The sequence below is a fragment of the Mastomys coucha genome, unplaced genomic scaffold, assembly GCF_008632895.1.
Source record: "Mastomys coucha isolate ucsf_1 unplaced genomic scaffold, UCSF_Mcou_1 pScaffold16, whole genome shotgun sequence".
In the NCBI taxonomy this organism is placed as follows: Eukaryota; Metazoa; Chordata; class Mammalia; order Rodentia; family Muridae; genus Mastomys; species Mastomys coucha.
In genome coordinates this window covers 28340106-28367911 of record NW_022196898.1, presented here as the reverse complement: position 1 = coordinate 28367911, position 27806 = coordinate 28340106, and the positions used below count along the sequence as shown (strand labels likewise).

Sequence of the window (27806 nt, the reverse complement as noted above, 5' to 3'; positions counted from 1 at the left end):
ACTCAGGCTGCTGGGATGAGAATGGGCTACTCGAGGGAAACAAACTAACAAACAAGAAACAAAGATACAAGAAAGAAAGAAGAAAGGTACTAGGGATCCAACTATAGCAAAAAGCAATCAGAGGTTAGTCTTGCTTCGGGCCATGATCACTGTAGGAAAGGTGGTAGAGATTGGAATACACATCTATTAGGACTTTGAAAGTTGAGCTAGAAGGTTGTACCGAACTTTGTTGTATAGAGGAGAAAGAAATTAAGATGATACTAGGGTGAACCCCGGGAATCTGGGTGGTAATGGTGTGTTGTTAATTGGGATGTTTAAGGCTGTGAATGGGGTATGTTTGGGGCAAAAGAAGCGGAACCAGATTTGTATACACACACACACACACACACACACACACACACACACTCTGAAATGTCGAGTGGACTCCAGATTGGGAGGATGTCGGGTATATCCTTTTTTTGCACATTTATTTGGTTTAAATTCTCTCTCTCTCTCTCTCTTTTTTTTTCTGTTACTTTTGCTTTTGAAGTGGAGGTTTATCCTGGAGAAGTCAAGTTGGTGCTCTAGGATGTCAGATAAAGTAGGAAGCAGTTGCTGCAAAAGCAATACAAACAGATAGATTAGATACACTTTGTAACTTAGACTCATTTCTCGAAATTTGGGCCCCAAGCGGGTTCTTTCTTTTTAGAAGCTATGCAATCGGTTTAGTGCCATGCTGGTGGTGACTTAAGGACTTCCTCCCTTACTAGCTGACAGCCTGTCCCAATTGGTTACAATAAACTGGGTGCTGAAAAACATGATTGAAAAAAATGTTTTTAAATTTAAATAACAATGTCTTTAGTTTCCACACAGACTTCAAAACACTGCAATCTTTTTTGAGGCTGACGCTGCACACCTCAAGCCTGGTCAGGGAGGGATGAACTCCCAAGAGCAGGGACATCTTAACACACTAATATGGGCTTTGTACCGGGCAAGTCTGGATTGGAAACTCGCGATCCTGAGAAGGTGCTCTGCCCAATGGAAGGCAAAGTCCGACCTAGGATTATATGGATCCTGATTATGTCAGAGAACTTGCTGTCCTGGCCTCTCGATTACAACGGGCTGACCTGGTGTTTTCCTGTCCGATGTGATACCAGGTCTGGGGTTGGAAAGCCGCGTTCCTACCTGCCTAAGGCAGGGGTCATTTAAGGGTTTAAGTGTCAGAGAGCGCGAAAGGCGGGAGAGCAACGCTGTCCTTGCAGTCATTACAAATAAGCAGAATCCAAGGATGGTTAATGTTGCCCCCGAAGCAAAATCCTAGTCAGCCCTAGGCTTTGGGAAGACCTGCCACTGCAGCCGTGTCTTCGCAGGGACCTCTCCCGGGTGGGGTCAGCTTCCAGCCCGGGAAGGGATGGGAGAGGGATCAGGGTGTCGCAAGGCCTGGGATGCGGGGTCCAGGCCAGAGAGGCGGGGTCCAGCCGCTCAGCTACGGGATCCGCGATCACAACCGCCCCGGCTGTCCAGGCTCCCACCGCACCTGGTCCCGGCAGAACGCGGCTTGCAGCGAGGGCGCGGCCCCGCCAGGCCAGCGATGGGGCGGGCCGGCGCCACGGGGCGCTCCGCCTCCGATGATGCGGCGGCCTCCGACTGGCCCCCGGCCCGTCACTCACTCCTCACCATGGTTGCAGCACAAAGCAACAAGCCCCGGAGGCCGCTTCCTCCCTGAAGAGCGGCTCCCGCGGCCGCCGAGGCGCAGGAGAAGGAAGAGGCGGGGAAGAGGAGGCGGTCGCCGTTCAGCAGACGCTTGGCGGGGCTGCGCGCTCCGCTCTCGGCCTCGCGCCCGCCGGGGACCCGCGCCTGGCCCGCCGCGCCCGCCCGCCGCACGGACGACGCTCAAAGTTGCCTAGAGCGCGGGGGCCGCGCGGGGAGCAGCCGCGCTCGGGCGCCGATGGGGGCGGGCGGCCGGAGCTGCGCGGCCCGCGGGGATGCAGCAGCAGTCGGGAGGCGCGGCCGACAGTAGACGGAGGCGCGGCGCGGCCACGGCGGCCGAGACCAGCGGTCTCGGTGGCGCCCAGACCTGAGCCGGGCTCACCAGGCTCAGCGCGCGGCCCTCCCTCTCGACAGGCGCGCGAGGAGCCGGGACGCGTCAGAGCGAGCGCGGCCGGAGAGGGTAGAGCCAGGGCCCCGCCGGAGAGGCTCCGCCCGCCGTCGCTTGCACCTCCCTAAAAATAACTCGGCCCGCCGGGGCCAGCGCGATCCGCGGCCGTTCCGGAGCGCTGCCGGGCAGTCGCTGAGTCCCGAGTCTACGGACAGCAAGCCGCGAGGAGGAGGGCAGCTCGGGGCTGCACCGACCCTTCGTGCTGTCTGCGCCCCGGCCCCGCGCCTGGGCTGCTTTGCCTCGGGCAGTGGCGCTGGGCCGGGAGGCCGGCGAGTGTGTGGAGCGGTCCCGGTGCGCCCCGCAGGGGGAGATGGCGTCCTACGTGGATAATAGCTTCCGCCAAGCGGTGATGAAGAACCCCGCCGAGAGGACCCCCCAGGTGAGACGCGCCGCCACCCGCCGTGGGGTTGGTGTCTGCAGACTGCGCCCTTCCAGTGCCCCGGCACTCCTCTGCTGGGGAAGCATCCCATTTCCCCCATCCAGGACCTTCTCTGCCCCAACTTCCAAGGGCATTCTTTTAAGACCTTTCTGCGATTGCTTCCCTCCCCTCTGCTGTCCTTTTTCGTTGCGCTCCCTGTAGCTGACCTTGCCCGCGCCTTTGCGGGACTAGTTGTCTATAGGGCATGTCTTTCTCCGGCCACACTCCTTGGGGCTCTGAGTCTTGGGGTCAGGTCTCAGCTCCCCTTGGCCAGGTAATGTCACCCTGACTGCAGGCTCCGTTACTCCCTTGCATGTATCCCATCTTTAGAGTTTAGGGGTGTTTAATGAGCTGTAAGGAGGAACTTGCAGGGTTGTGCGATGAACTGACTGGTCTAGGTGGGCCTTATAAAGTGGAATACTGAGGTGCTTGTCTTTATTTACTACTTTACTTTCTTGAAAGAGGAATGTTGTTGTCCATCGAAAGGAAAAAGTTGACAGCTAGGCTAGCGCTTTTCATTCCAATTGTCGATATAAGTGCAGAACAGGCATTCGACCCCGATCTTCCTCGCAGGGCAGATTCTTTTGGTTTGCACAATATGGTTAAAATAAGATAAGTGGTTAACGTTTATACAGTTGTTTATTCTCAGGTTTCTTTTTATTTTTTAAACGGAGGGATAGCTGGTGGGTTGGATTTGATTTTTCTTAGATTGGATTAGCGAGGGAGGAGTGTTATAAAAATGTGGTTTGATTTCCGTTGCTTACTGGCTAATGACGTATATTCCTAAATGTTGGGATGGTGACTACAGGCGATCCTGCTTGCCAACCCTGCAGGCAAAGATCTACAGATCGTTGGAGCTAGCAAATACAGGAAGAACCTAATACTTGAAAAAAGTTGCTTTGCTTCTCTGGTGTTGGATACCATCTGTCCAAATCCAAGTGCTGCCCATCTCTGACGATGATTATTTAATGTGCGAGAGAATAGAATAAAATAGAATCTTCCATTGGCTGCTTTTGGACAAGCCCCAAGAATGGCACCTGGTACTGTTCTTGATGGTTTCCCTTTTGCTTGGTGGAGCTGTCACATGTGGGGTATGAGTATAGATTACATTTGCCAGGCCTGGAAGATGAACTGTAATTGCATAAGAACATTCATTTCATGTCTTCAGAAGTACCTATTCTAAAGGGCAATTTTTATCAGGTGCTGGGCATGCCCTCCTTTGATCCGGTCCCTTCTCTGGTGGCGGTACAGCTGCCTGTCATGTGTCCTCATCATCTGTATTTGTTAAAACTGTCACTTGTACCAATTTTCTGCTCTTGAAAAAGACACTGCCAGTTTATTGTATAGGCAGAGCAACTTTCATGAGATCTCTCAATTTTTTTCAAGAACAGAGTTTGTAGTGCTAAGTGAAATTACACATGTAGAGGACTTTAATGCCTAACAAGGGTGGTCAGAAAGTAATGTCAAAGGCCTGGTGTAGAAATGGGGAGGGTGAAATGGGATGCTAGGTTGATTAGAATAACAGTGAAACCTACTATCAGAAGTGTGTGTGTGTGTGTGTGTGTGTGTGTGTGTGTGTGTGTATGTGTAGGGGTGGGGAGGTGGGGATGGTGGGTTACTAAATAAGTCTGGAAGAGACATATTGTACACTTCCACTTGGACAGCTTGTGGATTGGCTAAGTAAATGGACTGTTGTTAGACTACCCTGTCCCCCGCCGCCCGCCAGTGGTGCGGAATATAGAAACTAACCCAACAGAGGACTCTTGGCGCAGTGAGAAAGTGGGCGGGCTACTACTTACCCTCCTAGCTAAAAGCTCCATTGAGAATCTGGGAGCTGTCTTTACCCCACCTGACCTCAGGAGAAGCAAATAGAGAAGCCTGCCAACCATGGTGACCATTCTCAGGTGTCCGCCCTGTTAACTCTGATGTTCATTTGGTTCTTACTAGAGCAAAATCCCCAGCTCTGTTTATGGTTTTAAAGAGAAATTAGTGCAAACTACGAGTGCTTTTCCATCCTTACCTAAGTTGTCAGGAATAATTTACCCAGAAGTTGGAACTCTCCTCAAGTAGAAAACTGGCAGTGTGGTTGCACCTGTGGAAGCTTTTCCATATGTAGTATATTCTCATAGATGCTTGAGCGTTTTTGTAATATGAGTAAAAACAACATTGTTGTGTCACTTGATACAACCGGAAGAACAAGAATTAGGAAAGCTTTGCTGTGGAGTATCCTATTTCTGAAGACTGACTTTGATAAAGGAGTTTGTGTGACAGGCAAAACCGCAAGGTTCTTGAAAAGAATGAATGAAAACATTTATTTACTTATTTATTCTTGTTGGGTACAGCCTCTCCTCCCTTCCCTAGCCTGCCTTACTCATTTACTAGACTCTTTGAAGACAAGTTCTGTATTTAGGTTAGTCAGTTGCTTGAAAGTAATTTTGATAGCTACCCTAGTATAGTTAGTTAAGCAGTTGGCAACTATTGCATCTGGGGCTGGGGAGTCTTAGGGACTTTGACACTTAAGAACTTTTTATATGTATCTGGAAAGTGGCAAGCTACTCTAGGTGTGCCAGAGGGAAGGTAGGAAGTAAGGAGAAACACGAGGAGAAATTATCACCTGAGATTTTAGTCAAGAGGCTTCCAGTGTTTCACCTGGTATTCCTAGAAGAGGAAAAGACTTTAATCCAGTGTTTATCCTGTATTGTGTGTCTGGAAACTTGTCCTCCTCCTTCTCAATGGTGCACTGTATTCTAAAGTAATATACTCCCTGGAAAAGAAGGAGCAATAAACATTCTAGTGATACTTCTCAATGCATCTCTGTTGAGAAACAGGACGGCTAAGTAACTGCTTTATTCAATGACTTGGGTTTACGTCTTTAATCACTTAAATGAGAATTGTGGTCACTGAGGCAATTTAATGAAGTAAAAAAAAAATGTAAATAAGTTGCAAACAGCATCATACCCCAAGGCTTCATACAATAATATTTTTGTTAAACTATTTTATTAACTTGTTGAGTTCAGGCCCATTGAGATTGTTTCTGTGGTGTGTTTAAATATTTCCTTTAAATGATACGTGTACAGTAACTTCCATCTCATCTCCTCCTAGTTAGTAATCTCACTTTTACTTTGTTTTGCTAACCTTTTTGGCTGAGTTGCTAATGCTCGGGAATGCAGCTGTCAGAGTTCCCAAGAGTACAGGACATAGTTTTTTTTTTTTGCAAAGTCACTCAGTGGAATTCATTGTGAGTCTAAATGACAGCTGAAACAAAACAAAGTAGATCATCTCAGCAAACTGAAAATGTATTGAATACAGCTAGCCCAGCAACCTGGTACTGGCGAGTATCTGCTGTTTATACTCTCATGCCTGTAGCCTGGGAGCTCCCAGTTAGAAGACTAGTGGAACACATACTGCCACTCCAGGAAAGGTCAAAATTTCAAACCTGTCTCAAGCACAGTTTCTGCTGAATGTATCACTTCTGTCATTGTAAGAAAAACAAAAACAAAAAAACAAGACAACAAATCCTGGAACCTGGAAAGTAAGGGGCCATCAACATCTGACTTACCTTAACTTGTCAAAAATAGTATTTCTATGATCCATAATGGCAGTGTGATTTATAAACAGCACTGTTGGGAGACATAGGGGATTTCTGAGGTTTATTGGGCAAAAAGGAGTGTATTATGTGGAAACCTAAGGACTGCTGTGACACAGTGTAATTATGATTGTAGCTAGTGTTTGAAAACAATTGTTATACTTTTTGTTGATCACCTTTGTGTCCTTGAAACAAACACATGAAGTAACTTTATAAAAAGAACAGGTCTGTTTTGGCTCAGCTGTAGAAGTACATGATTAGGTCGGCCTGCTGCTTTCAGGACTCTGGTGGACTTCCCGATATTCATACAGGAACAGGTGCCCATCTGTTGGTCAGGAAGCCAAGGGAAAGGAAGGGGTGCTAAGAGCTCTTTTCCAGGGCTGGTGACCGTGGAGACCTCCCATTGGTCCCCACCTCCTGCAGCTTCCCCACGGCCCAGTGGCCTTCAACAGGCCTTGAGAAACCATTCAACATCCAAACCGGAGCTGTAGCACACCTCAGTGCTATGTTCTGGTGAGCTGATGTTGGCACGTTAGGTTTCGGAGTGATTGGTAGCCCATGTATCACCTGTTGGTGGCTTTGTTAGAGCTAAAGGTTAGAGAGCCATAGGGAGTCAGAACACGCTTGTGTGTGAAAGTAACCCTGTGGTGAACTGTATGAAGTGTGCCACTTGCCCGAGTCAGGTATTTTTGTTTTTTTTTCCCCTCGATCTTTGAAGAGTTATGTTTAGTGCAGTGTTGGCATGCTTGGGGTTGTGGATGGCCAAGTTGAGATGTCTAGTGTGTTGACATTGAGGCGTAATGCCATCTACAAATGTGTTGGTCTGCGTTCATGCCTGTCTTTGGATGCACGTGGCCTGTTGGCTGCAGGTTGGTCTTGTCTGTTAAATCATGTTTTTTTTTTTTGAGGCAGGGTTTTACTGTGTAACTCAAGTTGGCCTGTAACTCTGGATGCATCCATTTCCACCTTGAGTGTTGGCATTGCAGGATTATAAGGGTGTGCCACTATGTCCAGCTTCATTTTTAATATTAACCTTTTTATTTGAGACAGTTGTGTAAGTGCTGTGTGTATAACCTTTTGTAAATGGCACCTGGTAAAGCTACATAGAGTGTAATGTCATCACTAGGATGTGACATGGCTCACTGACACTACAGACAATCCCTGCATACCAAAAAAAAAAAAAAAAAAAAATCAGGAATCTCCACTTGTCATTTGTTTGTTTATTTATTTTGCCCTGGCTGATCTCAAAATCACTATGTAACTGAGGAACTTGAAGTGCTAATATTATAGGCATGTGTGGCCATCCTGGGATTTCTTCATGTTTTTAATAACCACTTGCACCCCTGCCTATGGTAACATCAGTCTATTTTTTTTTCCTATAATTTTGTTGTTTCAAAACATTGCATAGATGAAATCATGCAGTATGGGACTTTCTCGGACTGACTTCAGATTTCTACCATTGTCACTAAATGACTTGGCCCAGAGTTCCTAAAGTTCCAGTGATTGGTCAGATGGATTTAAATTGAGATAGTGAAGAGGGAGCCCTTTATTGTTCATGAAACAGAGACCAACGGCCATGTCTTAGATGAGTGGTAGTTGTCATAATGTGAGCATGTGGGATATCAATAGATTGCTTTTTTTTTTTTTTTTTTTTTTTTTTTTTTTTTTTTTTTTTTGGTAGTAATGCAAGTAGTAAAACTAGCCTTAGTCATTATGGTCTTTCATTCAAGAAATCACTTGTTGTGCATGAGGAAGTCTTATGGACACACTGTAGGCCTTCCTTGTCTATTCTAAGATCTGAGAAGATGACCAGAACTTTAGAGGAGAGTGCTAACACTTTGTATATTCCCCCCCCTCCGTTGCCTTCACACCTATAATAAAACTTAATTTCTAAATTAGACCCAGGAAGAGATTCACAATAACCAGTAATAAAATAGAGCAGTCACAGCAATATGCTATAATAAAATTACCAGCATGGTTACTCCTGTGCTTTGGGACTGCTATGAAGTAAAATAAGGTTTCATGGAGTCAAACACAGTGCCTTTTCACCAGTGGTCTGCCTGAGGAAAGTTTCCTGAATGCACACACTACACTCTGCTGTTGGTCCGCAGATTCAGATGGATGCAGGCTGTAGGCTACAGAACAGGTATATCCAACAAATGGTGACCCTTGTGGTGCCTCCTGATAGAAAGAGTAGCTTCAGGAACCAGCTGCATAGACACCAGTGGTTTCTTGATATGATGCATGGAGAATGTGGTATTTGACTAAGAGTTGGGCACTCCCAGCCTACTGGAGGCTGAGCAAGGCTGGAGCGTGCCCATGGGATTTGATACCAGTCTGTTAACAAGCACTAGCTAGTCAGGGTTCCTCACTGAAGAGTCCTGGGAAGCCACAAAACTGAAGAAGAATCGAGCTGGAGGAAGGCTAAGCAGTTAGGAGTACTTACTGCTCCTGAGAGGGCCAGGGTTCAATTCCTCATACCCTATCATTTGTAACTCCAGTCCCAGGGGATCCAGGGCCCTTTTTGACCACTATGGGCACCAGACTTGGTTGTATATGGTGCATTTGCTTACAAGTAGGCGAAACACTCATACATAAAATAAAATAAAAATCTTGGAAAAAAAAAAAAAGGAAAACTGACTATTTCAGAAAACACCAGACAGATCCACATTTGATGGTAAACAATTGGGCAGTGCTTTCTGGAACCTTTGAAGGTATGAAAACTGAAGAAATGCACAAGTTGTCACAGATTGGAGGAGAGTGGAAGGAAGAAATGTTATGTGTAGCCATATGCAATATGAGATTCTGGCTTTTAATGGTGTCAGATGAAATCTGAATATTTAAATTTTCTTATGCTTATTTTGTATGTTTACCCTAAAGGGATCTCAGTGAAGTTGACATGGGATCTCAAAACTATTTTATAGAACTTTTCCTTTGGTTTTACTTTTTAGTGAGTAAGAGACGGGGTGGGTGAGTGGGTGGTGTGCAGGATATGTGCGTGCGTGCATGGGCACCCCCTGGTCCTCCTGCTTCTTGGGACTCTTACGTCTCCTAGTCTCACCTCACCATAGAAGCCCTGGAATGATAGACTCATGTGACCTTACCTGGCTTTACATGGCTTCTGTCGATTTGAGCTCAGGCCCTGACACTTGTCATCTTTCTAGTCTCAAAAGCCTTCTTAGACTAAACTTTTCAAAACTGAAAGTTCAAGAAAGGATATGTAACTTTTGGAGCCCTTTTGTGAACCTGTAGAGTAACTACCAAATTATTAATTTCAGATAATCTTTTTCCAGATTAGTGATTTAATCTTAATGAGGAGGCCAGTATCGGTAGCTTTTTTTTTTTTTTAAACTTTTTATTTTTGAAACAGGGTCTTATTAAGTTGTCTAAGCTGGCCTTGAACTCACTATGTAGCCCAGGCAGACATGAAATTTATGGTTTTCTTGCCTCAGCCTCCAGAATAGCTAGGATTTGTAGGCCAGTGCTACCAGGCCTGCCTTTGTTAATTTCATTATTGTTGTTTTTTTAGGTTTATTTTGTTATTATTTTGAAAATGTGGTTTGTCTGCATGTATGCATATGCACCATGTACATGTCTGATGCTCATGGAGGCCAGAAGGAGGATTGCTTGGAACTAGAGTCACAGGTGGTTTTTTAGATACCTAAGTGTAGGGTATGAGCTACTATGCTGGGCGCGTGCGTGAGTGCATGTGTGCGTGCGTGTGCGTGTGCGTGTGCGTGTGCGTGTGCGTGTGCGTGTGTGTGTGTGTGTGTGTGTGTGTGTGTGTGTGTGTTATATCAAGAATGTTGCTGGGCGGTGGTGGCGCACACCTTTAATCTCAGCACTTGGGAGGCAGAGGCAGGCGGATTTCTGAGTTAGAGGCCAGCCTGGTCTACAGAGTGAGTTCCAGGACAGCCAAGGCTACACAGAGAAACCCTGTCTCGAAAAAACAACAAAAACAACAAAAAAAACAAGAATGTTTTGTATGTGTGCATATATATGTTTTTATATATACACATATGTACATATACACATATGTTTATATTATATTTAAAAAAATTTTTTTTGATAGTTTTACTAACTACACTTGTAGGAACAACTGAAAAAGAACATTTCAGGCCAGGTTTTGAAGTGACTAAAATCTTATAAAAATGAAAACCAGGGTTGGAGAGATAGCTCAGTAGTTAAGAGCACTGACTGTTCTTCCAGAGGTCCTGAGTTCAATTTCCAGCAACCACATGGTGGCTCACAACCATCTGTAATGGGATTTGATGCCCTCTTCTGGTGTAGACAGCTACAGTGTATTCATAAATAAAATAAGTAAATCTTTTAAAAAGAAAATGAGAACCATATAATAGACATGGAGCTATGAACTAAATCCCCCCCACCTCAAGCTATATCACATAGGTTTGCAAACTTCGTTTTCTGTTGCAGTCTCACTGTAGCTGCACTGGTCTTAAACTTGTAATCCTTAGCTCACCTTCCACAGTGCAGGAATTACTGGACTTTATTGCTAAATAGTAGTTAACCTCTGTTAGTGGTATTAGGAATTGAACGTAGGGCTTCTCCCTTTTATTTATGTTATTTGTTGTTTTTTTGAGACGTAGTCTCTTGTAGTCCATGTTGGCCTCACACTTTGTACATAGCTCAGGTGGGCCTCAGACTGCTCCTCATGCTTCCAGTTTGTCTCAAGCTCTGGGATCCCAGGCATGCACTGCCATGCTCAGCTGTCTCTCCTTTTAACTACATTTAACTGTTTTAGGAAATGCATGTAAAACAATAATTGAGTCAGTCTTTATTTCCTTTTTTAGATACTGTATTGAGAAACCACTTGATCATATTTATGTATTTTCAAGCAGGTAGAAATGAGTACTAAAAGCCAGTAAGTTGAAAAAATTGAAGTACCATATCATAAAAGTTCAGGTAAGCCAGGCAGTGGTGGCGCACACCTTTAATCCCAGCACTTGGGAGGCAGAGGCAGGCGGATTTCTGAGTTAGAGGCCAGCCTGGTCTACAGAATGAGTACCAGGACAGCCAGGGCTACACAGAGAAACCCTGTCTCGAAAAACAAACAAACAAAAAAAAAAAAAAAAAAAAAAAAAAAAAAAAAAAAAAAAAGAAAAGAAAAGAAAGAGTTCAGGTAAGAGAGGATTGACAGCTTTTTACTTTGTTTCCATTTGCTGGTATCTTAACTCCCCACGCTTTGTGGATCTGAAAGAAACTGACTGGTCTAGCTTTGGGGATAGACATCTTCTGTATGCTTATTCCTTGGGCTTGGGATACCACAAACTTCTTTTAGACTTAGGCAGCGTACTTTGAGAGCCAAAAACTCCTTATTCCTAAATGTGAACCTTCAAGCCCAATCTTCCATGGGGACTTTTGTTGGGATGGCTGGGAATTCCTGCCTCGATTCCATTTTCTCTTGTGTGGTTTAAATCTATAGCCAGTTATGAAAACTGGCAGGCATCGTAGCGAAGCCACTTCACTTTAAAAGTCCTTGCTCTTAACTGTGAACTGGCATAGCTGTTTTCCCTTGGAATGACAAATTCGTAGCTTTAATTTTGTTCATGGAATCAATCGTCTTACACAAATTGTTTTCACTGACCCTGTGAGGTGTGTTTTTGTCAAAGATCTTTAGAAGGTTAATTGTTACTGTTTTAAAATTATGTATACATGTATGTGTGTGGCATGTTATACTGGAGCAAGAAGAGAGTATTGTCTCTCCTGAAGCTGGTATTACTGGTAGTGCGAGTGCTTGACATGGGTTCTGGGAACTGACTTAGGGTACTTTGCAAGCAGTTAGCTCTTCTTCTAGCCTTCAGTTAAGATGGAGGGAAAGTCTACAGCGGGCAGAAATAATGATGTTACAGACTCTGTATCGTCAAGATATGTTAGTGTGTAGTAATGTAGTCTCTGGAGTAGAGTGTGTAAAGCATCTTTATCTTTACTAGTGTTTTTCAGCATTTGGCACTTATTACCCTGATCATACCTTTTAAATAGAGATGTATTTATTTTACTTGTATGGGTATTCTGCCTGTGTGCATATACATGAGCGCTACATACATCCCAGGTGCCATGGATCCCCTGGAACTGGAGTTACAGTCGTTAGCTGCGTGTGGGTGGTGGGAATTGAACCTGGGTCCTCTAGAAGAACATCCAGTGCTTCTAACAACTGAGCCATTTCTCCAGTTCTCTGATCATACTTTTTTATAGATAACCTTTTATTATTATTTTATCTTATGGTTTGTTCTTCTGAGCAGTTTATAGTGTGAGTATAGCATTGATTATATTAGGATTTTATTAGCTTACAAGTTACCCAACACTCAACATATAGTGGCTGGTGGTTTAATAAGAAATCTAAAGGCCCCCAGTGCCACGTTGTGCTTAAGGTGTTTCTAAGGATCAGATGAAGACTAAGTTCTCAAAGCACAGGCTCAAGTGTGTGTTACTGTCTTTGTTAGGGTTCTATTGCTGTGAAGAGACACCATGACCAAGGCAGTGCTTATAAAGGACAACATTCACAGTTTCAGAGGTTTAGTCCATTATCATCAGAGCGGGAAGCATGGCAGCATGCAGACAGACCTGGTGCTGGAGAAGAAGTTGATCCAAGGGCAGCCAGGAGAAGACTGTACCCCAGGCAGCTAGGAGGAGGGTCTCAAAGACCACCCCCACAGTGACATATTTCTCTCAACAAGGCCACATCTACTCCAAAAAGGCCATACCTCCTAATAATGCCTCTCCCTGCGCCAAGCATATTCAAACCACTGCAGACACCAGCCAGGGAAAGGGAAGATTGAGAATCCTCTTGGCAGAGGGGTTGTCTTCATCCATATTCTCGTGAACTCCCCTCCCCCCTCCCCCCAATCCATGGCTTCCCTGCTAGACAAATGCTTTACCACAGAGCCATAACCCCAGCCCAGTCTTTATTTCCACAAGGTCTTGTATATGTTCTTTTGGCTAGAGATTTGCCACCCGATACTTTTGGCTGCAAAAGGAGGTTGGATATTTGAGTCTTTTAAAGCTTCCATAGTACAGAAGGGAAGGGACGAAAGAGATTAAGATTAATGGATGCTCTGAGCAGATAGTATTTGTCCAATTTACTTTGCATAAGAAATAGATGATTGTAGGACATTTATACAGTGATTCTCTGGAGAGTGCTTTGAGAGTCTTATTGGATTAAAGTGCTGCATTAATGTATCTCAGTAACGGAATCATGTGAATGTATTCAGCCACTTGATTCTCTTAGGTATATGCTTATTTTCAGAATTTCAATCTGTTACTTAAAGGCAGGGATACACACACTAGCAGATGAGCAATATGTGTAAATATTTACTTATAAAATGTGGCATGTAACTATAATCCCTGTGATCATTGGGTTCTTAACATGTCATGTATTGTTTTAAAAATATGAAATACAGACTTAGGGCCAGAGAGATGGCTCAGTTGGTAAAATGTGTATGCATGAGGATCTGAGTTAGGATGCCCAGCACCCACACTAAAGAAAAAAAAAATTAAGGCTGTTGACATGTATTTGTAACCCCTGGGTTGAGGAATCAGAGCTAGGCAGATCCCTGAAACTCACTGGCCAGTCATTCTAGTTGAGCTGATGACTCAAAATAAGGTGGAGAATGATGCCTTCAGTCCACCTTTGCCTTCACACATGTGAGCACATACTCATGTGAATGTGTACACTCACCACACATGAGCATACACAAGAGAAGAGAAAATACTGGTTTATGGTATTTCTAAAGCAATTCCTTCTGTTTCAGGCTTATTCTATTTTTCAAATTGTAACCTCTCTATGTTACTCTTTGTATCTCCCTGTCTTTATCTTTGCCTTTTGCTATGGTTAAACCTGAGGTTTCACACAGGTTTGGCAAAATGTTCTACTTAGTTGTATTGTTGCCCCCCCCCCCCCCAACCTTTTATTTTGAGCAGTCTCATTACCTTCGCTCATGCCAGCTCAGTCTCTAGCCCTGAACTTGCTATCTGCCTACCTCAGGTTCTGAAGTAGCTGAGATTTACAGGCCTGTGCTAACAAGCCTGGCTTATTTCCCAACCCTCCCCCCTTCTTTCTCTCTTCATCCCTTTCTTTCTCTTTCTCTCCCTCTTTTCCCCTCCCTCTGTGCCTCCCTCCCTCTCTCTTTCTTTGTGTGTGTGTGTCTTGCCATAAAGGTTTTCCTAAGAACACCAGAATATATGTAGATAAACTGTTCTTGGTTGTTTGTAGTGGCATTCGTTGAAATAGTATCAGAAGCTAATGGCTGAGAAAGGCTACTGATAAAAATTGAGGCCTTAGACTTAACAAATTGTTTATTTGTGTAAACAAGAACCATGTTTCTGGCATATCCTAAGCCGCACCAAAACACAGGTTTTGAAAACAGAATATATAAAGAGGATAAATGGCCTCTACTCTTCCCTAACACTTTTTGTCATTAGCAGGTTAACTTCAAGCTCAATGATTTGCTTTACCACACTAAGCTTATTGGACTGGGTCCATCCTTACGGCTCTGTGCTAAGCACCCCTTAGGCAAAATTGGAACTCAGTAATACAGTGAGAAAAGTAGATATAATGACCTAGAATACATTTTCTTAAGACTCAACATTTTAATAATTTTTAAAATAATACAGACCAGTTAATAACCTAAGACTTCTTTGGGGGTTATGAGTATGTTTCTGACCCCCTCCTCCCCATTCATAGCACATGTAAGTCCACCTACAGTTTGAAAGTTCCTCAGTAGTAAAATGAATCAAGCATAAGAACCTGGGTTCAGGTCCCTTCACTATGTCAAAAGATGGGCATGGCTGTAATTCCAGAGATGGAGAGGCAGAGGCAGGACTGTTGCGGCTCATTGGGCGCTGGTTTAACCCATGTGGCAAGCTCCAGGTTCAGTGAGAGAGCTCTCAAAAAATAAATAAATAAAAAAAATATTAATAATAGAGTTAAAAGGGGAAAACAGTCAAGTGAATATTAAGTATTACTCTAAGTTGTCTTTCACTAAACTTTATAAAAAAATAAATAAAAGTTACCTAGAATACATTTTGTAAGGACTCACATTTTTACAAATTATGTATGTATATGTGTAGGTGCATCTCTGTATATCTGTATATCCTTTACATATCAGCATGGTTGAACTACAATGAGGCAGCTATCTAAGGAGTAAAACCCTTTGGTCCACAGTGTGTGTGTCCATGTATGTGTGTGTACTTCTGTAGTGCAAGTGCCTGTGGAGGGCAGAGGATGGCACCAGCTCTCTTTCTCACTCTTACACCCTTTTACTAGAAAAAAAGAAATTCATGATTAAAAACACATTTGAGATACCAAGCTTAGACTCCAGGGGAGAGGAAATAAATACTAAAGGTAGGTTAAGTGAGGTTCTCCATGTCTTTGGGACAAAACCAGCAAGTGTTGAAACATTAATCTCTCTGATGCAGGTGAGCCAACTCCGGCAGACCCCGCAGCTGTGTTTGGCTGCAGTGTTCTTAGGACAGTTAACTCTCTTCCCAAGTCCAAGACTGCTCTCACCCTGCAGAGACTTAGCTGAGTGGTTGAGAAGCCAGCGTGGCCTCTTCAGTGCCTCTTAGGTGTCTTAGGATAAAATGCAGGTACGGGGAGGTGTGTCTGGGAGTTACTACTGTTTCTGCTTCTGCCCCCTCAGTGGAAAATTCCTTCATGTAAGTGATGGGGGTGAGGAGTGGGCTTGTTACAGTTGAGGGTAGCTGGCTGTCGCCTGACTTTAAGGAACACACACTTCTCTGCCTTGACTTCTGATTATAGTCTCCCATTGTAAGTTTGTGGTTTTGGTGCATGTTCCTTATTTCCGTGCCTTACTTGTCTCAAGGCAAATTAACTTAGGTTTTTTTGTTTTTATGTTTTGTTTTTGATTTCACTGAAAACGAATTTGTTACCTTGGAAATAAAGTTTACTTGTTAGCTGATTTAAGTGATATATTCGGTAATAGGAAATCAAATTCTATACATTCGTTAGCTTTGATTTCTTCCTTAATGCCTTCAAAAAGAAATGTGTTAATTTTAGTCCTCCATGTTGCCAATAATAACAGTAAAAGCTTATGATTCATTTAAGTTGAGTATATAAGATGTGACCTGTTCAAAGTGAGGAAATTCTTAGCAAGATCATTATTGCTTTGCCGGAAATGTTATTTCCCGCATACTTTGCATGTCTTGCTAACTGCCTTGGTACTTACAAAGTTTTTACAAAGTTTTCTGGTTCTTTGTGTTCTGGCTGGCAGAGGCAAGAAGAGTCTAATCATGTTTGATTGAGAACTTTTGGGGTGTAGTGGGCATCCCACTAGGCTACTACTAGTGTAGTCAGCAGAAGTCAGGGAACCTATGGAAAACAGTTCAGCTGCCAAGGGATGAGTGTGAAAATGAACGTGAAGGGATGAAAGCCAAGGGATGAATGTGAAAGCCGAGGACAGCAGGCTCTTGCACTCCTACTAATGTGTGGACTAAATAGGCCAAACTTAAAGCTGTGTACAAATGGGGATGGGGTCTACACCAGTTGTAATAGGAACATAGATTTGGGAGAAGGAGGGACCAGCAGTAGCCCTCAAAATTAATGATTGCATGTTTTTCTTTTATTTTGTGATTTTGAATGATTAGTTATGTTAGGATAGGTACTTGGGCATTTCTGTACTTCCTACAAGTAATTTAGTAATATTTTAGGAAGCTGGTTGAGGCAGTTGAGGAGGGAGGTGAGTAAGGAGATCATCAGGAGTTGGAGATGCACAAGGATGTGATTATTACAGTCTTATTTTGGCTTTTTTTTTTTTTTTTTTTTTTTTTTTTGCCTTACTGTGTCCAGTTGTGTCTCTTGAGCTTCAGAAGAGAACTTTAACTGATGAAAGGCTCAGGTATTTAATCTATAATTAGAAGTTTGAAGTCTGAGCTGGGGTACTGTATAAGAAATGAATGACAGAATTTCATATTATTTAGAAACAGCAGAAACAAAGCTCTTTTGTCTTTCTCAGTTATTTTTTTTTCCTCCCCAAATATGTTCAGGGAAGGGCCAAAACTCTAATGACTAAGTATCTCTTGGTCCAAGATACTCTGGGGAAGAGGAAATTAATTTCCAAAGTAGCATTGTTATTGCTTTTATTACTTTTATTGATTTGATTTTTTTTTTTTTTTTTTTTTTTTTTTTTTTTTTTTGGTTTTTCAAGATAGGGTTTCTCTGTGTATCCCTGGCTGTCCTGGAACTCACTCTGTAGGCCAGGCTGGTCTCGAACTCAGAAATCCACCTGCCTCTGCCTCCCAAGTGCTGGGATTAAAGGCGTGCGCCACCACTGCCTAGCTTGATTTGATTTTTTTTCCCGATACAGAGTCTAGGTAATCCAGACTGGTTGGAACTCTTCATCTTCCTGCCTCAGCTTCTTGAATGCTAGGACTACAAGTGTGTACCATCATTCAGATCCACAGATATCTTTATGAACAAAGCTGCACAAAGCTTCTTAATGATATCAGGCACCTGTCTGTCTATCATCTCTGTATCTATATAACATATTTATCATTTCTATTTATCTTTCTACCTATCCATCTAATTGACAGCCAGTGTGCTTATTTCTGGGTCATATAATCTTACTCATAGGAAAGAAACATTTTTGTTTAGTTTTTTTACTGCTTTCTGGCCTTTCTTGAACTTATCTAAGTTTTCTAGAAATCTTAAAATATTTGAATGGTTTAATAGTTTCCTGATTTACGCTTTCCTTATTAAAACAAATACACAATTATGGGTTGTTTAAGTTAATCACGTCAACCAGGCCCCAGTGTCTGGCGTACACCAGGTGCTCTGCTCCAGATCAATAGTGTGCTGTACTCCACAACCTCCCCGTTTTCTTTAGCTGCTATTCAGGTATTTTATAGCTGCTTAATTACAACAATTCTAGGCATATGGTCAAAACCTTGAGATTGAATTCAGGGCTAAGAATTTGTGTTCTTTTTTTTTAATTTTATTTTTAAAGTTGTTTACATTTCTCTGTCTTGTATCCAAGCAGAACTTCCCTGAGTTTCTTCTCTAATCCATTTGCAGTGTGCCTTGGGAGCGTGTTTCATGTGTTTCACATGTCGTGGGAGCATGCCTTCGTGTTCTGTGAGAGCTTTGTGTGCTGTGGGGTCTGTACAGCTTCACCTTTTGGCAGCCACAAAGATATCTTTTAAGTAATTAGCATAATTTGCACAGCCATGCCGGTTAATTATATCAATGGATGTCAGGAAGAGAGAATTCTGGTGGGACATGGAGAGGAGAGTGAAGAGAGGGTAGTGGAGGGAGCGGGCTGTGGGTGGTTGGGGAAGCACTGAGAGAGTTTGTATTCCAGTGATAGCGAGTCCACCTCGCGGCAAACGCTGGTGGTGTTTGACGTACCAGACCCAGCATATGTAAACGCGTGCTCCAGCATTTATCTTCCCTTCGGCCACCTGAACCTTACTCACCGTGGATAATCAGCTTTTGTATTTTTTTCTGTTACTGAAGTCAGTTTTGAGAGCATAGGTAATGTAGTCTTCTGGAAAGGACTGAAAATGGATTTAAGTCTTAACCTCAAGTATAGGAATGTATTTTGTGCACTTTTCTTATTTTTTTAAAGGATGGGAATAAATATTAAACACTGAATGAGTTTTCAAGAAGTTAATTGAAACATAATACAGACTAGCACCCAGAAGGAGGAATACCCACCAGCTTTTTCAGTGAGTGTGGTGCGAAATAGTCTGTCCCTCTCATTAAACTGGATGGAAGTTCTTAGGAGAAACAAAGTCTCAGCCAGGTAACTCAGTCTTTCCTCTCCCTCCTCTCCCTCCTCCTCCTCTTCCTCCTCCTCCTCCTCCTCTTTTTCTCTTCCCACCACCATTACTTTTCTTGGTTTCGTGATACCTGGGTTTGAGTCCAGGATGCTAGGCAAGTACTCCCCTCTGCAGCCTACTCAGGCCTTAACTGTGGACGCCTGTCCCACATATCCGGGATTACAGGCGTGTGCTATGTAATTCATGTTACAGTTTTCATAATATATTGATGTATTTTGAATGCTTTTGATTTAACCCTTTGCCAGATATTAAAATAAATGCCTGATCCTTTTATCGTCTGCTTGCAAAGATCATCAGAATTTCTCTTAAGTTTTCTTTTCAATTTAATGGATAAATAAATATTCCTGTGATGACAGTAAAATGGCTGATTAAAACTAGGAACCTACTTGTATTCTCCCCTTCCCCTGTAACTCTACGTTTAGATTAGACTCAGTGTGGTTGCATGAAGAAAAATGCTGTTTAGATCAGCTTGGAGGTTGTGTTAGAGACAACAATTCCAAAGCTGTATTTCTCACTGTCAGATGAGCCCATTCATGTGGCCGGAAATTACTAAGAGTCATACTTGTGGCTGAAAACAGTGGTCCCGCATTGTCTTCTGGGTCAGCTGCTTCTGGGCTTGCTTCGGCTTTCTGAAGGGATGACTGGAGTTGGTGAGAGAAGGTGTTAGTTTGTTGTCTGTGTGCCACACTAACGACAGCCAACCCCAGCTCGGTTTAAACTAGCTTGCATCCGTAGTGCAGCTCTCCCTCCTCACTGATGTGCTCCTTCTTATGTTTAATGTTTACTCATTTAGAGACAGGCTCTCACTAAGTAGTTTTAGTTGTCTTGGAACTTGCTGTGTTGAACAGGATGACCTCAAACAGGCTCAGCAGCCTCTGCCTCCCAAGTGCTGGGATCAAAGGTGTTTACCACCATGGCTGTTTGATTTATTCCTTTGTTCAGGGTTAGCATTTGCTTCTGCAGGGAGCACCCTGGTCGTTTGGCCTGGGGATTGAATTTCATGTATGGGATTATCTTATTATTTTGTGTTTGTGTGTGAGTAAAGGTGAATTCATCCTTGTGCATGTGGAAGTTCTGTCATGTGTATTCCTGTTGACTCTCTACTATATTTTTTGAGACAGAATCTGTTTCTGAAAGAGCTCCGTGTTTTGGGTAGGCTGCCTGCCCCAGTGCTGGGGTTATAGGCTGTGCCATCATGCCCAGCAATTTTTGTGTGGGTTCCTGGGGTCTCAACTCATGTCCTTATGTTACCCATTGGGCTTTGTGCTGGTTATTTCCAGATTTTTGGCATCTTACTCAATAACGAAATAAGGACACACAGATTGCAAAGATGCAAAGAAACTTTATTCAGTTCAGAGTATATTATCAGAGGCAGCGGCCACATGAAGGAAAGTACTCAAGGGTCTTGATTTGTGTTAGGTGGGCGTTCCTTTTATAGCATTCAAGAGGAGGCAACTGTGATGAGAAGGGACACAGCATGGTGGTTCTCTGTTGTCACTGACAGGCTTACCATATATAAGCCGTTGTTTACTATGTCTCATGGTGCTTCTGGTTTTAATCATATACATTCTCAATCATGTGTACACATAAGATGGTAAATAGTGGGGTTCCCTAAGTGTTTACCCAGAGGATGAAGTTTGTCGTATTCTGTGTGCATTGAAAACTAGTCTAGATGGGCTGGTGAGATGGCTCAGCAGGTAAGAGCACTGACTATTCTTCTGAAGGTCCTGAGTTCAAATCCCAGCAACCACATGGTGCTTCACAACCACCCGTAATGAGATCTGACGCCCTCTTCTGGTGTGTCTGAAGACAGCTACAGTGTACTTAATTTTATATATATATATAAAAAGAAAACTAGTCTAGCCTAGACCTGCTCCCTACTTTTTACAAAGTACTGCCCATGAAGTGAGAGTTTCTGATGGTGTCAGAAGGAGGAGAAACTTACTATTGCTTGGAGTGGTATGCATACATAATACAGCCTTTGGAAAAGGTAAGGCTCCTAGGCTACCAACAGGATGCTAGATGCATTGTTAGAAGGTGTGTGCACATACAAGCAGGTGTGAGTCTTAGGTTGTCAAATGCAGTTGTTAGGGGTCGTGTGTATAGCACGAGCCAAGTGGAGTGCTGGCTGCTATGCTTCAGTATATTTGTTTGCTTTGCTCATGAACTCACTGGATGATCGCCCCAAAGCCATGCAGATCTTACTGTTTTAGTTTGCATATCTCTTCACTTTGCATTTATCTACTGGTAATAATTAACAATTTTTAATGTACACATTTTCAAATAAAATATTTATTGTTTTTTGTCTCTCACATTCTTCACTAAAAGTTAGCACGGGAGCCTCAGCTGTCTTTCCGTGACTCCCTGGTCCCTCAAACTGTCCTATCTCCAACCCACTCTTGGCTCTGTCCCTCCCATCTCTGGCCCTTTGGAGCCCAGTGCCAGGCTGCTGCCCCTCTGGGCTTCCTCGGGCCGGTTGCCCTGAGACCCATTAATTCCCTTAGATCTTGAAGCAGCTAAAAGAAAGAAGTTTCTAGAATATGAGACCTGGCATTCAACTATTTTTCGGAACTCCAGGTGGAAAACTTGCTCCCTCCAATGTTTCCTTCAAGTGAATATGTTTTTCCATCTAGATGGGGTTGGGGTGTCACGGAGCTCTGTTGGCCTAGCTGTGAGGAGATATGCCCAGGCCACTGTGCAGAGCCAGGCAGCTGGTATGACTCAAGCCACTGAGGGCCTAGACTAGAGCCCAGAGGTCCAAGAACATTGCTACTCTTTGAGTCCCAGAACTTGTGGAACAAGAGTCGGTCTTGTGTACTGAGACACCAAAGGACGATGATCAGGGCCAACAAAACACAATAATAACTAAAGGGACCCTGAGGGTAACAAGTCAGGTGGCCCTCCCTGTTCCTGTCCAGAGGTGAGAAGGTGACAAGCAGGCAAGACTCAGTTTGTCCCTCACTTCTCACGAAGGAAGAGCCCCTCTTTGGTTACGTCAATGCTCATCTTCCCCCCACCCCCCTTAAATAAGGGCACAGAGACCCCAAACCTGGCCGGAGAGTGAGAAAGTAATGGTTATTTTGTTTGGAGGAAACGTCAGACACCCGGTTGCAGAACTGAGTTGTTCCGTGGTGCTGGGGTCTTGGTGATTTTGAGCACATTGAAGTGCACATGTTGCTCAGGGCCCTGGGCTCACGTATGGTAGTAGTGTCACTAATCTGTAGATCCCTGCAGCAGGGCACGTGCTCCTTCCTGACATGGTTCTATGGGAGTTATGTCATGGGAAATGGTCCCTGCTGATGGCAGTGGTCCTCTGGATCTGCATCTCCATTTTCGTTACCACACCAGGTAGAATCTGCCTTTGGAGGGCACTTCTTGACAAAATAGTGTCCTCCCTGGCCTCCTGAAGCTTGAACAGACGTTCTTGGCTCCTTTGGGGAGCCTCCTGTCAGTTTCTTGTGGCAGGACCTCCTTGCTGCAAAGAAAGATGTGGCCCTGCTCATTGTAGCGTGCTTGGTCTAGATGTAGCTCTCTTCCTGGTTGTTCCTTTAAACAGAAACATTTCTTAAGGGGAAACCTATGTTACTGAAACATAGGGAAACCTATGTTCCCATGACTTACTGTAACCGTAAAGCAGTTCACAAAGGTTTCAATGGAGATCGTGTGTGCTAGAGATGGGTATAAGCAATACTGATGGTGCTCAAGCCTGTTGGCTGCAGGTAAAAACTGTAAGTCTTAGGAGATGGAGCCCAGGATTGGTGCACGCTAGGTCAGTGCTCTGCCACTCCTTACATAAGTGGGGAGCTTCATTAGCTTAGAGGGGCGCAGCTGAGGGAGAGGGCTGCAAAGCTACTTTCCCCGTACCTCAGGAATATTCATTCTCTCTCCTTCCCGTGGGCCATGGTTGTGGGGTGACACACAGAGAAAGGAGGCTCACACTGCCAGGGGTTCTCAGGTTAGGGAGGGCTATGAAAATGACACAGATTTCTTAGACATGCCAGTGGCTGTAAACACAGACCCAGGGGGCCTCTTAGCTCTGGAGGAGATCTTGGTCAGTTCTTGATCAGGGGAGAGGTGCCTAACCCCCTTTTAGGCCCAGTAGCAGCCCTGCTATTGATGACGTGAATGTAGCATTATTCATGGTTGTACTGTAAGCGTGAGTTAAAATTGATTCTCAGAATTGCTTGCTTGGTGATAGTGATTGAGATTGTACATCGTTACCATGACTTGTGTAAGTCATAGATGCAGTTCCGATGTGAACTCTGTGGACGGCATCCTGAAGTACTGTACCCCTGACTAGAGCTTGTCTTACGGGTTACATTTAGGTCTGTTGGCATTTGCTTTTATTTGATTCTGACACCCTCCTTGTAGCTTTCCTTTAGATCTGACATCAAAGTTGGGAGATACTGGGTTGTATATTCAATTTTTATAAGACCCTGGGAGAAAAACGAATTGAGATTAATAATGCCTTGAGTTTTCTTTTGCCCCAGTTTTGCTGTAATAAGTCATTTAGGCTCTACTTTGATATATATTTTTAAAAGATTTATTTATTTATTATATGTAAGTACACTGTAGCTGTCTTCAGGGTGTCAGAGCCCATTACGGATGGTTGTGAGCCACCATGTGGTTGCTGGGATTTGAACTCAGGACCTTCAGAAGAGCAGTTAGCGCTTTTAACCACTGAGCCATCTCTTCAGCCCCTAGGCTCTAGTTCTAATTAGGAAGAGCTGCCAGGAGGAGAGAATGGTGGGCTATCCCATACCCCATCTGACCATGACAACTTTCATTGACTCTTAGTTTTCTCAACTGTGAAAGGAGACAGTCTTAGTTGTATCAACTTCTCAGGTGGTCATGAAGCTAAATTGAGCATGTCTCTGAGAAAGTGTATTACAAGGGGAGGTCTATGTGAGTGGAGTAAGGTCTTACTGTTATTGACAGTAAGTATGAGAGCATTAGTGTGAGTGGGAATTACAGTAGGGTCCTAGAGTCCTTTAGTGTTGGCTGGTAGTATCTGGTATGTACAAAGCAGTAAACTGTGTTTTAAAATTAATTTTTTTATTTGGTTATTTGGGCTAATACTTACCTGGATTAGTTTAGGCTTCCTTTACCGTTAGCATAGTGTCTGAGTTAGGGTTTCCATTGCTGTAAGGAGACACCACGACCAAGGCAAGTCTTATAAGGACAACATTTAATTGGGGCTGGCTTACAGGTTCTGAGGTTCAGTCCATTATCATCATGGCAGGAAGCATGGCAGCATCCAGACAGGCATGGTGCTGGAGGAGCTGAGAGTTCTACATCTTGTTCGGAAGGTAAAAAGGAGAAGACTGTCATCCAGGCAGGTAGAAGGAGGATCTCATTGCCCTTTAGTGATACACTTCCTGCAGCAAGGCCACACCCACTCCAACAAGGCCACACCTCCTAGTAGTGCCTCTCCCTGGTACATATTCAAAGCACCACACATAGGGTCCTGTTGAGGATTATAAAGAGCCTTAGTGTTTTTAAGCTTCAAGAAACCATCATGTAAAAACATCTACGGTAGTATGTCTCAAGTAGGTTGGTCTATCCTGTCAAGAAGCTGATTCCAAAGTCCTCCACTTTCAGGAGTCACTGAATCTCTCCATACCTGTAGCATGTATATGTGTTCCTTTGAAGTGTGATCTTTGTAATACACATTTCTAGAATAAAATATTTGTATTGTATGTCGTGAAAGGATATAATTTTCATCTGATTGTTTAGACCGGTCATGATTCTTTATGTACATTTGGTTTGTTCTTAGGCCCTGAGCTAGAAAGTGTCAGCAAAGCTCTGGAGTGGTGGCTCATGCCTTTGATTGCAGCAAAGGCAGGTGGATCTCTGGGAGTTAGAGCCAGTCTGGTCTACATAGTGAGTTCAGGACAGACAACACAACACAGAGAGATCATATCTTAAAAAATGTTGGCAGTACCAGTATGGGATAGGGTCCTCTGTGTGCATGTCTGTGTGTTGTGTACATGTACTGGCTGGGACTCGGGGTCTCATGAGCTTTAGGTAAATGTGTAAGCACTTGACCACACCCCCAAACTATGGTCCTGAAGAACTGGCAGAAGTTCTGGAGTTGCTCTCATACTGTCTGTTTGCTGTTGGAAGGTCCAGCTGTGTGTGTGGATCTGTATATTGGTGTCAGGTAGTCTTAAAGTCACCCTTAAGATGAAGTTCTTTGGAGAGTGTCTGTTGGCTTCGTCAGGACACTCCATTGAGACAGTACATGTTGCTTTGGTTTGTCTGGTCTTTCTTTATTCTGTGTTTGGTAGTACATGACTCAGGAAGAGCAGCCAAGGAACGACCTGGAAAAGTGAATGACACCGGGCTTTTGTTACGTGCCGGAAAGTTGGTTGTGCGTTTCCTCACAGTTGGTCTTATTTAGTTCTTACTTCATTCCAGGAACACAGGAGTTACCATTTTCAGGTGACCAGTTCCATGACACATGACTGTCTGATTGCAGTGTCCCCATTCTTTCATTGTAGGATAAAATCAGAGATACACACGTATTTGTTGTTAATGAGGACTTTTTTACAAAATGAAAATTTTGTTGTTCTTCTGGTAATGTCTCTTGCTTGCATTGAAGGCTGGTCTTGAACTTCTTAAGTAAAGAACGACTTTGAACCTCTGACCCTCCTGGCTCTATCTCCTGAGGTCAATGATAGCAGATGTATGCCTGACTTAGTCAGTGCTAGGGTTTGAACCCAGGGCTTCAATGCATGCTAGAGAAGCATTGTACCAACTGTTTTAGAGTTTCTATGATAAACACTGTGGCCAGAATCCTATTGAGGAAGGAGGAGTTTCTTTCATCTTCCAACTCTCAGGTCGTTGCACCCCGTCACTGAAGGATATCAGTCAGGAACGGAAGCAGAAGCTATGGAGGACAGCTGCTTACTGGCTTTTTCCTCAAGGCTCTTACTCAGCTCAGGAAGCAAACTGAGATGCCCTACCTCAGGTCCAGAGGGATATCTTACCCAGGGCAGTCATTAATCAGGAAAATGCCACAGGCCGGCTCACGGGCCAGCTCACGGGCCAGCTCACCGGCCAGCTCACCGGCCAGCTCACCGACCAGTCTGATGGGGACATTTTCCTCATCTGAGGTTTCCTCTTTCCCGAAGACTCTAGCTTGTGTTAAATTGACAGTAAACCAGTCAGGACACTAACTGAGCTTCATCCTCAGCTCCCAAAGGGTAGTTATTCAGAATGCTCTGTGAGGTCACTTTTATTTTGGAGACAAGCTTCAGGTCTAAAGTTTAGTTTCATTGAAATTAATATTTTAAAATAATTCAAGCTACTACAGTAGAGCTGGAAAGTGTATTTTAAAATTAGACACATGTTAAACAAATAGGCCTTAACTATTATTATTATTGTATTTATTCTTAATTTTTGAGATAGCATCCTGCAGATGGCCTTCTACTTTTCTTTCTTTCTTGTCTGCCTCAGAACTGCCATGATCATGAGATATATATCATTATGCCTGGCATCATCATCACCGTCGTCGTTTTCATGATCATCATCATCATCATCATCATCATCATCATCATCATTTCTGTTTTTTTTTTGAGGCAGGGATTCTCTGTGTAACCAACCCTGGCTGTCCTGGAACTTACTTCGTAGACCACACTGGTCTCGAAGTCACAGAGACCTGCTGCCTCTACCTTCCAGTTGCTGGGATTAAATGTATGTGGCACCAAGCCCAGTGTAGCTTTATTATTTTTAATTATACCCCCTTTAAGAACTAACTCAGTTTTATTCTTTTGGATCATCTGGCTGCTGTACAGTTTCCTTTGATGATTTTAATTATTTAATTTTAATTTTAAAGTTTTTTTTAAAGTTTATATATTCATGTTTGCCTGCATGCATGTATGTGCACTATGTACATGCCTGATGTTCTTAAGGCCAGAAGAGGGTGTCAGATCCTCTAGAACTGGAATTCTAGATAGTTGTGAGTTACCATGCTGGTGCCGTGAACTGAACCCAGTCCTCTTAACTGTTAAGCCATCTCTCCAGCTCCGGCATTTGATAATCTAAAGACTAACATGTAAGATTAACTGATAGCTAATTTGTCACCAGATACCATATTAAGGACTTGTTGCTATTGGTATTTTCAGCTCTTAGGTTTCTTTATTTCTCTCCTTCCCTCTCTCCTCCCCTTTCTTCCTGTGTTTTTGAGTTGATTTTTCTTTTTTCTTTTTTCTTTTCTTTGTGTGTGTGTGTGTGTGTGTGTGTGTACACTTAATTACACCATTAGAGTTTTCAAGAGAACCCTGGCATCCAGTTGAGTTGTTCAGGCTTTGGTACCTTGAGCTGTATTAATGATTGCCTTTTTGGTTGGTCTGTGTGTGGTAGAGAACCAGTTTTTTTCCTACAAGTAAACTAGCCGGGGAGTCTGGGATTGTGGGGAACAGAATTGGCAGGCTTCTCCACTCCTTGTGAAACTTCAGTGTGGACTCTGCTAACACTGTCTCTGTGTAGGGCCTTAGCTGGAGATCTTGGCTCCCAGTGCCATACTGAAATGCCTAGGGAAAAGCCTCTCTTGTAGGGAGCCAGCTTTCTGGTTGGACGCCACAGCAGGGTGGTTTGCATGGGAGTGTAAAACATTCCTGGCATTTCTAACCTTTGCCCTAGGGATAGTGGCTTCAGTTGTCAGTGACTCTGTTGTCTGACTGCATTCAGAGAGACAGTTGGATTAGTGTTTGACCAGGATTGAGAAACATTTATTCAGATAGCCTAAGAACTGCTTGAAAGATCGCATCTTATGTAGGAGCCCTGTTCAGATCCTTTCAAGTTATTTGACTTTGAGTAACACTGTGGTCCAGTCCTGTCCTGTC

General features: G+C 43.6%; 1 protein-coding gene and 1 long non-coding RNA gene across 4 annotated transcripts in view; one reads left to right on the top strand and one right to left on the bottom strand.

Annotated features, from left to right (window-relative positions):
* Window positions 1-430: 430 nt before the first annotated feature.
* LOC116093010 lies at window positions 431-1823 on the bottom strand. Its single transcript, XR_004119590.1, has 2 exons — window positions 1517-1823; window positions 431-594 (listed from the first exon to the last, which is right to left on the bottom strand). It is a non-coding gene; the product is annotated as an uncharacterized LOC116093010 (long non-coding RNA).
* A 310-nt stretch (window positions 1824-2133) lies between these two features.
* Window positions 2134-27806, top strand: part of Rapgef2 (Rap guanine nucleotide exchange factor 2) — a 228872-nt gene continuing 203199 nt past the window's right edge. For 2 of the 3 annotated variants that reach the window (XM_031374122.1, XM_031374121.1), the window contains exon 1: window positions 2134-2516. In XM_031374122.1, coding sequence (XP_031229982.1) covers window positions 2448-2516 — 69 coding nt within the window. In that variant the 5' untranslated portion in view covers window positions 2134-2447. The remainder of the gene's footprint in view (window positions 2517-27806) is intronic. The other variant, XM_031374120.1, reaches the window with a different exon arrangement.